General features: G+C 39.6%; 1 protein-coding gene across 20 annotated transcripts in view; it reads right to left on the reverse strand.

Annotated features, from left to right (window-relative positions):
- Positions 1-16453, reverse strand: part of MYT1L (myelin transcription factor 1 like) — a 316913-nt gene that overhangs the window by 19951 nt on the left and 280509 nt on the right. For all 20 annotated transcript variants that reach the window (XM_040058847.2, XM_058419772.1, XM_040058845.2 and 17 more), the window contains 3 exons: positions 15743-15805; positions 11041-11124; positions 9438-9659 (listed from right to left, as the gene is read on the reverse strand). In XM_040058847.2, the coding sequence (XP_039914781.1) occupies positions 9438-9659; positions 11041-11124; positions 15743-15805 (369 nt within the window). The remainder of the gene's footprint in view (positions 1-9437; positions 9660-11040; positions 11125-15742; positions 15806-16453) is intronic.

Genomic DNA, 16453 nt, shown 5'->3' on the forward strand with positions numbered 1-16453 from the left:
AAAGTCCAAATAATTCTGAGAATAACTGTCCGTGAATTGGAACAAGAAATGACATTTCGTGGGGTGTTGCTCTGAGTTTAGAGATGCATTCTGCTGTCCTCATGAAAACAAAATTAGATTGGGTAGAGCTATGAGCCTCTGACAGACTGCCCCTTGGACACGGTAAATGGGTGAGTTAGTTTAGTGCCAGACCCTTCATGTACTTTGTGAGTATAAATGGGAGCCTTCCTGCTACCAGCCCTGTTCAGGCCTGCAGGACCTGGAGCAGAAGAATGCTTGCTGGAAGCAATGCCTGAGACTGCCTGTCCTGTTCTGCCAGTGCACCAACTACTGCAAATGCTGGGGACTGAGAAGCTCAGAAGTAAGAAGACAGAACAGAAGCCACAGGGATAGAGAAGGGAAGAGGGCCAGAACACTACAGCAGGAGAGAAGGAGGATGGGAAGAGGAAGGTGTCGAAAAGTGGTTTAGGAAGACTCTTTTCCTTTAAGGTCAGCACAAAATTAATATGTAAAAAAATCCTTTGCACTGCAGGACCCACCTCACAGATTTTAATTTTTTTTTTTTTTCATTATGTATATTATTATTACATTTAATTGCCACATTTCTTTCCTTGTCATCTTGGAAATGTCAACCCACTTCCATGTCTGTCATCTTTTAATGATGTCATCATGATGATGCTTATTATTGTCAGCTGTAGCTACTGTTAAATGCAGTGAATTTGGTTAGTTCTTCTATACTCTTGATGTATGATGTTCTCCTGCTGAATTGCAATGAACAGTTCGTAGGAAAAACTAAGAGATGGGAAACAGCAAAATGAATCAATGGCGGGGGGTGACAGGAAGATTAGGACGAAATGAACAAACACCCTAAACAACTTTAAAAGCCTACCAGAGAAAAAGTAAAACTATGAGAACTAACACTGAATTAATTTTGACACAAATACAGCACTCTCTCAACTTACTGTAGCAACAAATAAAAGTATGGACAAGAGTTGACCTGACAAGAGACCTGGCTAGAAACAGATGCCATCAAATACTTTAAAAGCTTTTCATATTAAAAGCTTTTTACAAATCTGGAGTTTGACAGCATTAATGTTTCATAAATAAAAAAAAAAAAAAAAAAGTAAAAAAAAATACTTCTCTCTACAAAGTTTTTACCATTTTCCAGTGTACAGCACAGGAACACCTTCCAAAAGATATTGCTGGACACAAACTCCTGACAAATAGGGTATTTTGGAAGTTTAGAGTACCTTGAGAATTCAACTGGCAGTTTGGATCCTTTGTGTTTTAAGAGATGCTCGGAACTGGCTTAACTACGAGCTTTTGAGTCTGCTCAAAACCAAAAGAGAAGTGGACCAGGGATGGAAAAGTAGGCAAATACCCACTGGGAATGATAAGGCTGTTGCTAGGGGATGCAGAGATGCAGCTGGAATAGCAAAAGCTCAGCTCAAATTGAAACTGACCAAAAATGCAAATACCTCCAAGAAATGGTTCTTTAGGTAGGTAGAGAGCAAGTGGAAAGAGAAGGAAAATATTTGCACAGTGTTATATGGGAGAGGTGAATTAGTCCAGCAATGCAGAAAAGGCATCAGTTCTTGGCACTTCCTTCTCATCTGTCTTTACCAACACTGTTGGGCCTCAGGCCTTCGGAGCAAAATTCCAGGTTGATGCAAACACAGACTGACCATTGCTGATGGAAGAGCTGCAAGTGGACTGTTACAGGAGCTTGGCACTACAAATCCACGGGCCCTGACATTGCCCACCCAAGGGTGTGAGGAGCACTGGCTGATGTTGCAAGCCTTTTCATAACCTTTCAGAAGTTGTGGAGATCAGGGGATATCCCAGAAAACTGGAAGAGAGATAGTGACAACCCCACCCATAAGAGGGGCTTGAAGGAAGTTCTACAGGCTCTTTAGCCTTATTTGAGTCTCTGGGAAAATTATGGAAGGAATCCTTTTGGGGGCTATCACAAGTCAGATGAAGCACGTGATTGGGAAAAGCCAGCACAGATTCACCAAGGGCCAACCGTGCGTGACAAACCTGCAAAACCAAATTTGATTTTTGTGACAAAATAACCTGCTTGGTTGATGGGAGCAGGGAGGGCATTGGTTACAAATGGACATTGTCTACCTGGGTTTCTCCAAGGCTTTTGATATGGTTTCCCATGGCCTCCTCCTAGAGAAGCATCTGTTATGGTCTGGACAAGTGGTCTGTGTAGTGGGTAGGAAACTGGCTGAGAGGTGGCCAGGACAGGGTAGGGTAAACAGCTCCTTTTCAAGCTGGCAACCTTCCACAAGTGGGGTCTCCCAGGGATTCATACTGGGCCCAACCCTGTTTACAATCTTCATAAGTGATCTGGACAATGGGATCAAGTGTATCCTGATGAAGTTTGACAATGATACCAAACTGAGTAGGGAAGTGAACTCTTTGGAAGAACCTATATAGGCTGGGAGAGTGGGCTGCCAAGAACCTTATGAAGTTCAACCAAGACAAGTATAAGGTCTTGCACTTGACGCAGCGCAGGCTGGGATCTACCTGGCTGTGGAGCAGCTCTGTGGAAAGGGACCTGGGGGTCCTTGGGATGACAAGCTCAGTGTAAGTGAGCAGAGCTGCTGTGGCACAGAGAGCCAGTGGGGTGCCGGGCTGCACCAACAAGGGCATCACCACAGAGACACAGAAGTCAATGTCCCACCCAGTGCTTGTCAGGTCACACCTGGAACATGGTGCTCAGTTTAGGCTCACACTATGCAAAAAGATGTGGGCAGCCTAGAGAGCCTTTGCTGACCTAATGATAAGAACTTCTACGTTTTTAAATGCTGAAGCTGAGAAATGCTGCTTTTAAGACAGGATGTGACTTCAGGCAAATATTGAAAGCTCTACAACAATTTGGGAGAAAATTTGCAGCCACTAGCCTGTGCTTGGTAAAGCATCTGTATTACAGAGCTACTGCCTCTTTGGGGGCACCCACCCTAAATAAGGGGTGGTAAGATGCTGTTCTACCTGCTTACCCTAGGGTAAGATGCTGTTCTATGGTCCCGAGCACCAGGAGGTTTGACTGTAGGTGGCATTTGCAAATCTTCCCTTCAGAAGCTGAGGATGATCACAGAGGATTTTTATGCAGTATCTATAGAAATAGCATATTTAATGAGAAAAAAAAGCAAAAAAAGTATAGCAAAGCATATTTAATGAGAAAAAGGATCTGCATATGAAAAATCTACGTCTCCAACCTTCTTCCCTCACATTTGTCATCTCCTAAATTCTTTGAGTGTTTGAGAACTTAGAGGTCCTCTGAGGATCCATGTGAGTGTAGGTATCAGCTAGCTTCCAGAAAGCAGCTGCAGAAGGCAGCTCCTGCCTTGAGGTTTATTTGGATTTTTTTTTGTCTTTTCCTATTTTCATAATCTGTCTGTTCCCATGCTTAGCAATGCAGTTGTGCAACTAAGAGCTATGACCAACATAGAATTTTTGGGGGAAACAACACTGGCAATGCTCCTTCACCTCAGGACATGCACATGCGGTAATGGCTGAAGTAAGTGAACTTCCTGCGGGCTTTCTGAAGCCTTACTGTTAACCAAACCTTCCTATGCATAAAGTGGATATCTTATAACAAGTGTCATTGATACATGACTTTCAAGAGTTAAGATTTTAGCTAAGGGTTAGAAGCAATTTATATTGATCAAGATGTAAGTTAGATTAGTAAATGGTAGGTTAATGATTATTAGATGCCCAAGCTAGAGCTAACTGTTGTATTATGAGCTTGTTTATAGAAAAAGTGGAGTAAGTGAACCGTCATAAGAACAGACTGAAAACCACCAAGAACAATGGCCAGCACCTGGACTTGGTATCAATCAATCACAAAGCAGGGGACCTTGGACAGTGCCAGAGTGTCACAGAGACCTGATGAAGACTCTCCTGACTTCATCCTTTGAGACACTGACCGAGTTCGAGACCACCGACCCAATTCAAGAGAAGAACTGCGCACGTGTGAAGGACTGATAGCCTCATTTTAATACAGAGCGGGGATGGGAGGTGCTGGGGTTATGCATATGTATTGTATGTAAGATCTTGGAAAATAAATAGAGAGCAAAGAGCCTTGCTCGGGGCGGCCACGCCTTATGGAGATGACTCCCGTGCTGCCCGCTGGTGAATAAACATACCACTTTCTAACTTTAACTAGTTAGAGGGTCTTTGTCCGTGACTATATCAGTTTTCAATGACTCATCATATGTAATAATCTCCCATAACCACTTGATAATTTCTACATACATTCCTTCAGAAGGGAAGAGGCAGCAGATGATGTCCATTGCTTCCCCCAGCACAACGAGACATTTTGCAAACACAGCGGCATGCCCTTGCTGCTCAAATACAAATCCCATTCTATAAACTTTTTTATGGATCTTGGAGTCCTACTCTCCTCAGCAAGGATACACGTTCATTAAAGAAAAGTCACCCTTCTCTATGTTTTCATCTCTGTTTAGCATTAGCTTGTTAATGGGAAAAATGCTTATAATTTGATCATCTCTTGTATATTACAGCTCTACTAAAGTTTTTATACTGGCTTTGGCTGGAATAGAATTAATTTTCTTCAGAGGAGTTGGTATGAAGCTGTGTTTTTGATCTGTGCCGGAAACAGCATGGATAATTCAGGGACGTTTTCCTTACTGCTCAGGAGTACGCAGAGTCAAGGCCTTTTGTACTTCTTACCCCACATCACCACTGATGGGGCTGGGAGTGCACGAGTTTTGAGCTGGGTGGGGACACAGCTGGGACAGCTGATCCCAACTGACCCCAGGGATATCCTACAACATATGGTGTCATGCTCAATATACAAAGTTGGGGGAAGAAGAAGGAAGGGGGAGACATTTGGAGTGATTGTGTTTGTCTTCCTAAGACACTTGATCCCTGCTCTCCTGGGGATGGCCGAACACCTGACTGCCCATGGGAAGCAGTGAATTAATTTCTTGTTTTGCTTTGCTTATGAATGTGGCTTTTTCTTTACCTATTAATCTCCACTCATGAGTTTTCTCAGTTTCACACTTCAGATTCTCTCCCCCATCCTGCTGGAAGTGAGCAAGCAACTCTCTGGGGCTGAGGTCCCAACTGGGGTTAAACCACAACAGTTTTCCTTAGAAAAGGGAATTTAAAAGCTACATTAATGTGTTTGAAACAAGTGGACACTGATGTAAATAAAAGTGAGCTGAAGATGGGAGAAAGAACACAGTTTTAGATCTGTAAAGGTATTTGTGCAGGTAATTTCCACTGAAGTCAGCACAAGCACATTCCCTCTCCGTGCTAAGGAGCAGGGTTGCTAAATCCAAGTATATGCTGAGAAAGTCCCCACTGATCACAGCACTAGAAATTATACCATCCATAAAAACCTTCTTAAATCGAATATGGGGATATAAGTGCCTGTTCAAGAACTAAACTGCAAAGCTATAGTATAATAGACAATTTACATTTCATTATAACCTATTTAATGTATCTATCAACTGATCCCATGCTTACATGCCTTCCAATTAATTTTCATATTGCTGATAGGTCACCTAATTTCACACCGGCCTCTCTTCCTAGCAGAGGCTCCTTTTTGAAGCATAGCACACTTAATCCCATGCTTTAAATCCCTCCTGATAACTCTCTGTTTCCATTCTTTCCTAATGTAAACTCCTTGACAAAATGAAACTATATACAGAAATTTCTGTGAACTGGCAATGAAATGTTAAAAATGAAAAACTTTTGTTGGTACTTTGATCATAGAGTAGGATTCAAAATTCACTGAAATTTATGAGTTTTTTCATTGGCTACTTAATTCTGCTTCATTAGTGCGAATGCAGGAATGTGCATATATTTAAATTCCCGCCTACATACCAGTTGGAGAAGGTTTTTATTGATTTACCAGCCCTTGTGTCATCATCTGTGTCCACTGATACCAGTGCAATAATATCATATGTACAATATAAGAAATCCTTACCTGAAAAGCATATTTCCTAATATATATTTGGTAAATTCAACAGCTGGCATCATTTTCACAAGCCAGTCCGCTGTTCATTTCCCGAGTATTATAGCTGTTTTAATAACAGTATATTAACAGCTATCTATGGCAAAATGGCAAAATACAAAAATCTTGGAGAAGACATAAAGGACAACTACACATGCAATGAATGCATATATACGCTTAGAGAAGTCTGCTGATAGAAAAATATTTCCACAGAAGAGGAAAAAAATCCTAACAGGAGAGCACCAAGGTGTACAGGCAAAAATGAAGACATTACTCCTTCGCGAGGAGCTTGTACTGGCTCAGTTAAAGGGCACAGCCCTGTTTTTCCCCTGTGCATGCTGAAACCACCTCTACCTGCAAAAGAATCTCGATAAATCTGGCCTCACTGTGTAATTGGCATAGCATTGCTTCTCTTCAGAAGGTGAGAATTTGAGATTTACAGCCATGGCTGTAAGTAAAATGTTATTAGTGGTAGAAGATGAGAACACAGTCTGTTACAATGGACACACCTGAAATGAGGGAATATTTCAACCTTATGTGAGAAAATCGAGAGTGTGATTTAGGTGGGATTGAGCTCCGGAGTATGACACCTGGGTTTAAACATCTGCATGAGAACTATGTGTCAAAATTGCCACAGAGCTCTGGGGCTCGTTCATTAAGAAGATCAGCACCCCTGTAGATCCCCTGCCAGACACATTCAGCTCTCAGCTGTCATAATCAAAGAATGGAGCGTCTCACAAGTCTTCAGTCATTTTGGCCAGCTCAGTATGGCTGCATGCCCTAAGAACACTTCAAATGGCATAAAGTACCTATTTGTCGGCAGGGGAAACCACTCCCTCTTGATACACTCAGTGACATTTATGCTGATTAAAGGATGGTGTCTACTTCACTGAAGTGGTCAGCTCTCCAGCATCCATTGATCCTGGAAGTGGAGTAAATTCTACATCTTGTACAAGCAGATTCTTAAGGTAGGTGAACAGTTCTGATGTTCAATCCTACATGCAGGGTTTGATTCAGTTGTCCATATACAGGCATGAAATGCTGTTTGAAAAGATATATCGCTAAGGTTGACACATATTACACTGGACCTACCTTTCTGAGCAGCAACTGGAGACCATATAAGTAACCCAAAGGCATCTAAAATGGCTCTATGTGCTTTTCTTTGTGTGAGTAAATAAACCAACCATTTTTAACAGCCTTAGGAATTCTACAAGAACTAATAATACTTTTAAAATAATATGGCTTCTTATTAATATTACCACTGCTTATGGAAGCTTCAAGAAGTTGTTTAATTTGCTCGCAACTTAGAGTACTGGCCCTTTTTTAGATCAAGACAATTAAGTAGGAACAATCTACTTCATCAGTCTTTTTAAGCAACCTTTCATCTTGTGGCACTTTCCTTTAACAATGGACCTTTCTGCCCAAAATCTGATCTTATAAGGTAAGACATATACAAGTCTCTGTTTCTACTTAAGATAGTGGTACTAAAAAACACACATAGCTGCTCTGTAGCATATTTAGGTTACTCTATTAGGTTTGTTTTTTTTTTTTCATTAAAGCATTCCTTAAAAAAAAAAAAAAAAATCTCTAGCCACAATTTGCCCTTTAAATGGTGAAGTTTAGTATCAGTACATTTCTTTTAGAAGATAGTTATTCTTGTTGCAAGAATTTTCTCCTTGAAACAAACCATAAGTACTATGTGAATACTCCTTGCAAGCAATCTCCCAGTAATTATATTGTACCTTTTAACTAAAGGTAAAATAATTTCAAAATTTTAATGACAGATCTCTCTGAGTTAAATAAATGTTACACCGTTACGAAGAAAGTCAAACTGAAATATGAACACTAATACTGGTGTGTCGTAATGCATTAATTGGGTTTATATTTCATCGGATTGGTAATGTTTTTTCTATCTGTCCTTGCCCAGCAGTGCCCATTCCCCATACTGAAATGAAACCTAACTCTGTTCCCCTCCCACTTCTCCCTGGTTGGGTGGTGCCTCTGGGCCCTGCCTCTGGGCCCAGCCCCCTGGGGAAAAAGCCACGGCAGGGGAGGGGCCAGGTCTCTCTGGCATCGGCGAGTCAACAGGAAAGGTCTCCAAAAAGCAGAGCAGGACTTCAGAATAAAAGCTGTAATATCCCACCCGGTGCCAGAGAGCAGGCTCTTACTTTTGCCATCGGCAGCCGTCTAAACTCGTGGGGGAAGCTACACTGGTATTTTACTGAAATTCAGAAACTTAAACCCACATGCATTATCTGCATAAATGGTCAGTTTTGCATCTCCTACTCCCTAAAGCCTCTGGAAATTGCAGGCTGTGTAACACATTTGGCTACTCAGGTAACACCTCAGGTCATGGACCAGAATCCCTTCATGGTAGATACCATAAAACAGTGAGCAGAAAAACAACTCTGAGCCTAAACAATAAATAGGAACTATATGCACAGATTTTGGAGAGGTTGAATAAGAACAAGGCTCCTGTGTGAAGCTGTAGAGGATTGTCAAAGAAAGAATCAAAGGAAATAGTTACAGGCAAGAGAAGGACAAAGTACACTTTTCAACTCTGTATCTAGAGCTGACTACAAAACAAGATCAAATTGGCTTAGCTAACTGAAGGGTACAGAAGTTCAACTGAGGTCTACCTGGAGAGGATGACAAATTAGGGACATCAGCTTGACGTATTTAAAGTAATAGAGTCCTATATTAGTGATTATATAATAAGAAATTTGCTCTGACGTTATAGTAATTTCAGGCCTAGATTCCCAGCCAGAGCTCAAAAAAATCCTTGTTTCTTCATAATCTAATATCTAAAATGGCAGCAAGTTTTATCCTTAACAGACTGGCCACTTTCTCCTCCTTTGACAAGCTATGAAAAATGTTATTGAAGTTCTCTTGTTTTTGCCAAGTTTATGAAAAATCAAGCTTTGTATTTCTTTTGCCAAATATTTACACTCCATTAGTTTTAAATAATGTTCTTTATTCTACATATATAATTTTCAACAAACAAGTTCATTACCAAATGAATAAAAGTACTTTGGTTTTATGGAACTATTTCCTAATATTCTTCAGTTCCATGCTCTGATGTTTGAGAATCAAGAATGTGTTTGACATCTCTGAAAATAAGACAGACTCAGATATGTCTTACAATGTCTACCACAAGGTAATTTGTCCAGAAATATGTAATAAAGTAATAGGAACATACAGTTACTGTCATGCATAATTCTTCCCCTAAAATTTTCTATATATTATGGATTCAAGGTCTGTATCTACATAAAAAACTTGTGTGTCCGGATTTCCAGTTACTGACAAATACATGTAAGCTGATTATTTTTTGATGTAATAATGAAATTCAAAAGGAACAGAGAAATGCCATGACAAAAATCTGTATTTTAAATCTGATTTAAAAAAGTAAACCTAAGTAAAAATGTAAGTCATAGTTACTCACCTACGATGAGTAAGAAAACTACCACTGACATGTCCTGAGCCATCACATCCTGGTGTTGGACATGACATTCCTTCCGTCTTCACTGACTTCCAAGAGAACTGTGAACCATTTAGGTACCCATCCTTTTGCCTTTTGGCAGCAAGAGGACACCCTGATGCACTGCGATGGGATGCATATTTTCCAGTTATATGACCCTGACCATCACAGCCAGGAACTGGACATCTGTATAGCAAAGAGGTGAGATAAACTTTATTGTCTTGCCATTATATACCTGGTAGCCTCTACAACAAAGTCAAAATAAACACGAAAAGGGAAGAATTATCCTATACTGTGGTCACAAAAGTAGTCAAGATACCCTTGATAAAGCAGATAAAAATACAAGCAAAGCTTTACAATTTGACAAAAAGAAAGTTCTTCAGTAAATTCTAAGGAGGCTAGTCAGTAGATGAAGTTAGAGGTGTTGACATTATGCAATTGCAACAAAAGGACTGAGATATGTTATTTGAATTGCACAGTATTTATCACAGTAAATATCACAGTGGAATTGAAATACTTGCTACTGAGCTCTGATCAGCAGCGCAATTACCCATAGACCCACTATAAGCATAGAATAATACTTAGTATAATCCTTGGTACATTTTATTTATAGTATGGAACCCAAAGAAGACTTGCCTGAAGTCATGAAAATGTCATGTAATACACAGTTAGTTATGACATGATTAGAGCACCTCATTAGAAATGCTGAGCTCCTTTAACCACTCTTTGAATAGGGGTGTGTTGAGGGTGATGATATGAAACTATGCTACAGCCCAGAGACCAATGAAGGCAGTTCTGTATTCATCTGATGGTTTTCCTTACTTGGGAATCTCACCATACATTTGCTCTGTATACTGATCTGTATACTCTGTATACTAAAAACCCAATAACCAAGGTCAGAAGGAACAGGTTAGAATCTTCAAAGTGAAATGTTTAAAGACAATTATGGCACTTTTTTTCTTTTTTCAGTGTGTTGTTATGTAACACACGTTTAAACTAAAGGCCAATTACTTCACTGTTTGTGAACTAAAATATTCCTGCAACTCCCCACTGAGGATCTGGTCCTGAATGGTCTAAGCAGTCACTAAATCCACCAAGTTCAGTAGCCACTGATATCAGAGTGCCTTGCAAGAAGAAACCAAAACCTATAGGTAGGAATTTGTTTCTCCTGCAAACTGCATGAACAATCAAATTTGTTGCAGCAGTCTCATATAAACAGTCAGTTTTCTATTCCCATAATTACCTTTATTTAGCATGTATGGTTTGCCTGTAGTATGCAAACATGTTTAGGGGGCATTTAGGAGACAAAGATCTAAGTGATTTTTTAATATCATGTGAAAATGAAGAATTTGAAACTATTTCTAAATTACAGATGATTGTATACTTGGCTAATGCTGTATCCTTTGCTGAAACAATCAGCACAGATAGTAGATTTGCTCTTAGAAATCAATGTGGTCTTCTGCTCTTGGATAACTATCACACAATAACATTTATACCTTAAAAAACCCTGAAGATATATAAGACGTTATAAAATATACAAAGGCCCTTTGACAATATTTGTTCTCACCTAATTGGCTCTTGGTCTTCTTTGTCTTCCTTGCTTTGTGCTATCCTGATTCCACTTTTCTTTGCTCGTGGACAGCCTGAAAGACTGTGTGAAAGAAAACATTTTAGAATGCAATTTCTCATTCTTGGGTACACTTTACAGGAATACACTTTCTATCCGAGAGACTAGCAAAACTGGCAATCCTGTCCAGCTTCCACAATCAAAGCTCAGGTGAATAAAATAAGGAGAGCTGCAACAGCCACCACGAGGGGAGATCCTCACGTGTGGCTGGGTGACAGGACAGGACTGCCGGCGCTGTGCAGCCCACACACACAGGAACTCCCTGAGGATTCAGGGAAGGCAGCTCTTAAACCCTCTGCCTAATAATTCCTTCAGCTGACTCAGCAGCAGCACTGGCACCTTTAAAAGGAAAAGAAGTCAGGGCTGAGAGACATTATGTCCTCTATGTCTGAGAGGGATGGAAGAATAGAAAACACAGGAGTATCTCTTTGTAGGACTAAAGAATTCTCTCGGGAGCACATTAGTAACATTATCAAAACTTCCTGAACATCACATAACAATTCTATAGAATGATTGAATAAAAATGTGACAGAGCTCAGAGCTTTCAATGCCTTCCAGAGAAAGGGTTCGAGTGCTCAGAATTCACCCAGAGAAAAAGATTTGGTAGAGGCAAAGTTATATGTTTGGCTAACTAATGTTACATGTAACACGACTGAAAATTGTTTTCAACTACACAAGCTCATCTTCCCTTTGCATATGACGAATTCATTATAGAAACCACTTAGTAGACTTGACAGTGATCTTAACAGATTTTTAAAGATTTTTTTAGGTCACTGATATCTGAAGAAACAAGTATGTCTATCAAAAAAATCATGCTTGGTGCTCTATTTAAATGTTTTCCCATCTTAACTATCCACATTAAAAAAAGAAATACACCAGTAGAACACCTGCAAGTGTTTACATGAGAGAGAAAGAAGTGTCACCAAAGAAAAAAAACCCTAGGGAAAGAAACAAAATAGAAGATCAAATTTTTGTTTTCAGCATGAGGAAAGGTACTTGAGTTTCGTGTAGTAGGTCCTGTCTTTGCGAAGAAGAGACATAAAGAATGGTAACAAAATTTTCAGTTATTTTGTCTTATTACAACCAGCAAGGACTGAGGGGAAGAAACACAGAAAAAGATGATGCAATCACAGACAGAATTCTGTGTTAGAAAATGAAGAACAGTCAAAAACAGAGTTTACATGCTGCAAAGTCATAAATAATTCAACTAAAGAAAGAGAAGAATGCTGGCACAGGACACTGGACATTATCTAGAAATGTCTAGTGAGATGTCATGGCTACATCTATAGAGTTAAATAGAAGGGACCTAGAACTGTTACTTTGATCCAAGACCAGAAAGTTCACATTTATACAGCTAAGTTCTCTATCTCTGTAAAGCAGGACAGCTACACCCATATGGTTTGTAAAGAATGATCTGGACCCACACTGAGTCCCAAATTGTATCCTAGAACTGCCTGGGAGACTGCCCCAGGGTCAGTGCCATGCCAGGGGTCACGTCAGCATTAGTGGAATAGGCATCTGCACTCTGATACACGGACCTGCGCTATCATCCCATTTCATTTTCCATTTTAAATGTAACGAACCAATTTCCTTTTGAAAGCAAATTGCTGTTTATTCCAGCTTGCATAATGGACACCAAAGTACTATAGTTCCTTGTGTACAAACTAAATCTGAGAAAGCCGGTGCCAATTAAGAACAGTTTTCTTCAAAAATAATAATGTTGTCTATAAGAAGGAAGTAGAAGGAGAAGAGTCTAAGAGATTCAGAATAAGAGGAAGCTGGCTCTGGGGCAAAGGAACAGTGCAGGACCAGGCGTTAAAGATGTCCCTGCTTTATTTCTGAGAGTAGTTGTACTCACTGTATGAGAATAATCAGATTTTGCATCTGAAAATGAAACAGTTAATAGGAATTCCTCAGAAAGCAGTACTTTTATTAGTAGGTATACAGATGGGTAAGCTTGTAGATGATGACATTTTCAAAAAATCTGAACAAAGAATTTCTGTCTTGACTAATGGTTTAAAGCTTTCTACATATTAAATCCATTTAATTATCATCTGCTGATTGGTATTTTGGTGCATCATTTCTCTGAATCTTTTCATTCTGGTACTATGATTTGTTAGAAAATTCTTTCAGGTCTTCTAAACAGACATTTCCAACAGACAGTTTCTGAGGCTGTGATTAATTCATTTTTTTCTCTCACAGTGCATCCATCGAGAAAACATATGTCAAGGATGAGCCTTTTAGTTTTTTTATCCTGTAATAACCAAAGCTATTACAAGATAAGCATATTACTTAATTTTTATATTACTTTAATTCCTCATATATGAAGACAAAAGAGGGAAATTCATCAGCAGTGCATGGTGCTATAACTTCTTGCATAAATTCAAGATCTGCGTGGAACTGTAGAGTTATGGCAGAGTTAAATCTGCCTCACATATGCTTGCTGTTGAGCAGCCATTTTAAATACTGATGATACCCAGGCATCTCAGCAGCCATTTAGGAGAGAAGTCTGTCATTCTTTTCCTTTGAAACTGAGAGGGTTGTAACTGATGGTGTCAAATACAAACAAAAATGTTAACTCAGATGCCAGGCAGAGCTAAATGCTAATTTTCGGTCTAGGAATTAGAAAGTCCAACTAACAACATGCTGTGGGGTCTTCCATGCTTAACAGCTCCAGATTTAGGCTACTGGTTTGCTGCTCTTTGAAAGCATTCCTTTTGCCAGCCTTCCCACCTCAGAAATGGCCTTGACAGCTATCCTGATCTGAACAGGGCTGGCTCTGTGTAAATGTGACAAGTCTCCTGAGGACATCTGTGGATTTAAGCAAAGAAAATGTTGCTTCACTGACTATGTGTCAGTGCTTCTGTGCCTGCAGGCAGACGGAGACACGGGGTTGCCAGAGGCCTTTTTGGAAGAGAAATGAAAGAGTTATGTGGTCAATATAGACGTGGGGGCATTTCAAAAAGCTGTATGTGTTAAATCCCAATGGACTGGCCAAATTCCAGATATGTTTGTTTTGTAGAGCAACTTTTTATATCGTTATATACACTTGATTATGCTGCACAATTAAATGAAAACTTGGTTCAGCAGTCATCTGCAAAAATACAAGAATGCAAGAATTTACAGACAAAAGTAGGTAACACCATTCAGCTCATGGTCTAGTCTTTTAGCGGCCAGGAGATAACGCACAAGGAAAAGGTTTAAAAAATGAATCAACATTTAGTGATTCTCCCCTACCAACCTTGCCAGCTTTTAGGTTTCTTGTTAGTAACACTTTTCTGCATCTTCACTCTCCCACCTGCTTCTGGTTAAATAGATGACAGAACGCATAAATAGCTTCCCCGAAGGTGGGGTAGAGTTATAACAAGCATAATGCTGGTAGAGTGGTAGCTGATAAATCAGTTAGTTAAATGTAGTTCTAAATTTGGCCTTGAATTACTCTGAAAGTGTGATTAAATCTCCTGCATCATGTAAGTGCTTTTAAAATGCCTACATCTTCTCTTTTTTAATGTTTTCATACTTTTGATGTGTAACACTGCATTACAGAAATTGATATTGTGATCTTTCATTTTCACAGCACACAAAATATGGCGTGTTCCCAATTTCTATTTTTATTTATGTTTTGACTTCAAACTGTTTGCTCCTTTTAGTGGGAAAACATTTAAACCGGGAATTCGTGTATTGACTAGTTATAGCCAACTGTAAAACTACAGGGACCTGGTGAAGTAAGCAAACATCCAGACTCAACAGTACTAGTGTGCATATGTGTAAAGAGTCTTTACTAACACAAGAGAGGTAGACTACACTATTATTCACTATTGTTCTTTGATTAAACAGTGGATAGATATTTACAAAATATTCTCTACTGATTTAGTTCTTAAATAGCCACAAGGGAATTGCTATTTTCACAGCATTTATACCTTTATCTCTAGAGTATAGTTGATCAATATTCTAATTAGTGAATGGGAAGGATTCTTTGGCCCTTGGTAAAGTTATAGTTCAGGCAGTTAAGGCAGCTTTCACCCGTAAATTTCTTTTGCTATTCTTCTGGCTTAATGTAGCATGAAATGCTGCAATTTAAGAACAAGCCAAAATTTTTTCCGAAATGTACTAAAAAGACTGGTGCATATTAGATGAAAGAGGTACTTTTCCCCTCTGATTAAAGCTGGTAAGGCTTCATCTGGGAGAGGAGGTAAAGAATAGGGGCCAATTTTGCATTTCAAGGACTATGGAGTGAGTCTGGAAGAGACTGACACAAACATTCAGGAAATACAATTTGTGGGAAGAAGATGCAGGAGTAGGATTTGAAATGCAACTGTGAAGAGTTAAGATGTTCACAACATAAAGCAACAGAAACATGAATGCTGAATTGCTTCCTCAGGCTATGAGAGAAAGCAGAGAAACTGAATTTATTTTGTAAAAAGATTTTGCTAGATATTAGCAAAAATATTCCTACCTATTTGGTAAGTGAGTTCTGCTGAAGCTGAGAAATGTTATTCATTAGTGGTTAATGTAAGCTAGACCAATGTATGTCTGTGCAGCACTCAATCCTACTTCGGTATTCAGAGAAGGAAGTCAGGTCAGTTGAGGCACCTACTAGCCCTGCAGTTGATTTAAATAACAAAACCTTGTCTTTACATACCTTCGATGAGAAGCATAATTTCCAGTAATATGCCCAGAGCCATCACACCCAGGGGTGGGACACCTAGAATAACAATGGAAGAGACATCCAGAAGTTACTGACAGGAAAGATTTAACCGCCCGTTTAAAAATATTCATTGGCTCAGTCCTTGTTTCCTCAGGAGCCAGCATTTGGGACCCTAACCACTGCTAAACCTGAGCTCAATTCCACACCAGGGACAAACATGGCTTTTCATTCATAAAATGTTTTTGTTAGCTACTCCTCAGTTGCCCACGCCAATTCTTCCTGGACATCTAAAGAACTGGCAGATTAGTGGAGATTTCCCAGCAATCTGACACCTCTACACCACCACGAGTGAGTCGGGTTGACAGCAAATGGACTATCCCCGTGGTGTATGCTTAGGTAGTGGCTAACATTGCAGTGAGTAATTTTGTTTTCCACTGGAGCAATTGCTCTGTTCCCATTGCACAGTGTCATGAGGTCGCACCTCATGGTGAAGAGACCACTTCACCTCTCCATGAAGCAAAGGAAATGACTAAGAAAAAGGAAGTGTATAGACAGGGAAGTAATGCTAGCCTCTTGCAGAGATGGTAACCCACCCAAACAGTACTAAACAACAAGCTACAGCACTAGACAAAATGGTACAGCCCTCAGTCGGATTTCTAATAGTGGAATGACATTAGAGCAATCAAAGTAAATGGATGGATTTTT

Source organism: Hirundo rustica, chromosome 3 (genome assembly GCF_015227805.2).
Source record: "Hirundo rustica isolate bHirRus1 chromosome 3, bHirRus1.pri.v3, whole genome shotgun sequence".
Classification (NCBI taxonomy): domain Eukaryota; kingdom Metazoa; phylum Chordata; class Aves; order Passeriformes; family Hirundinidae; genus Hirundo; species Hirundo rustica.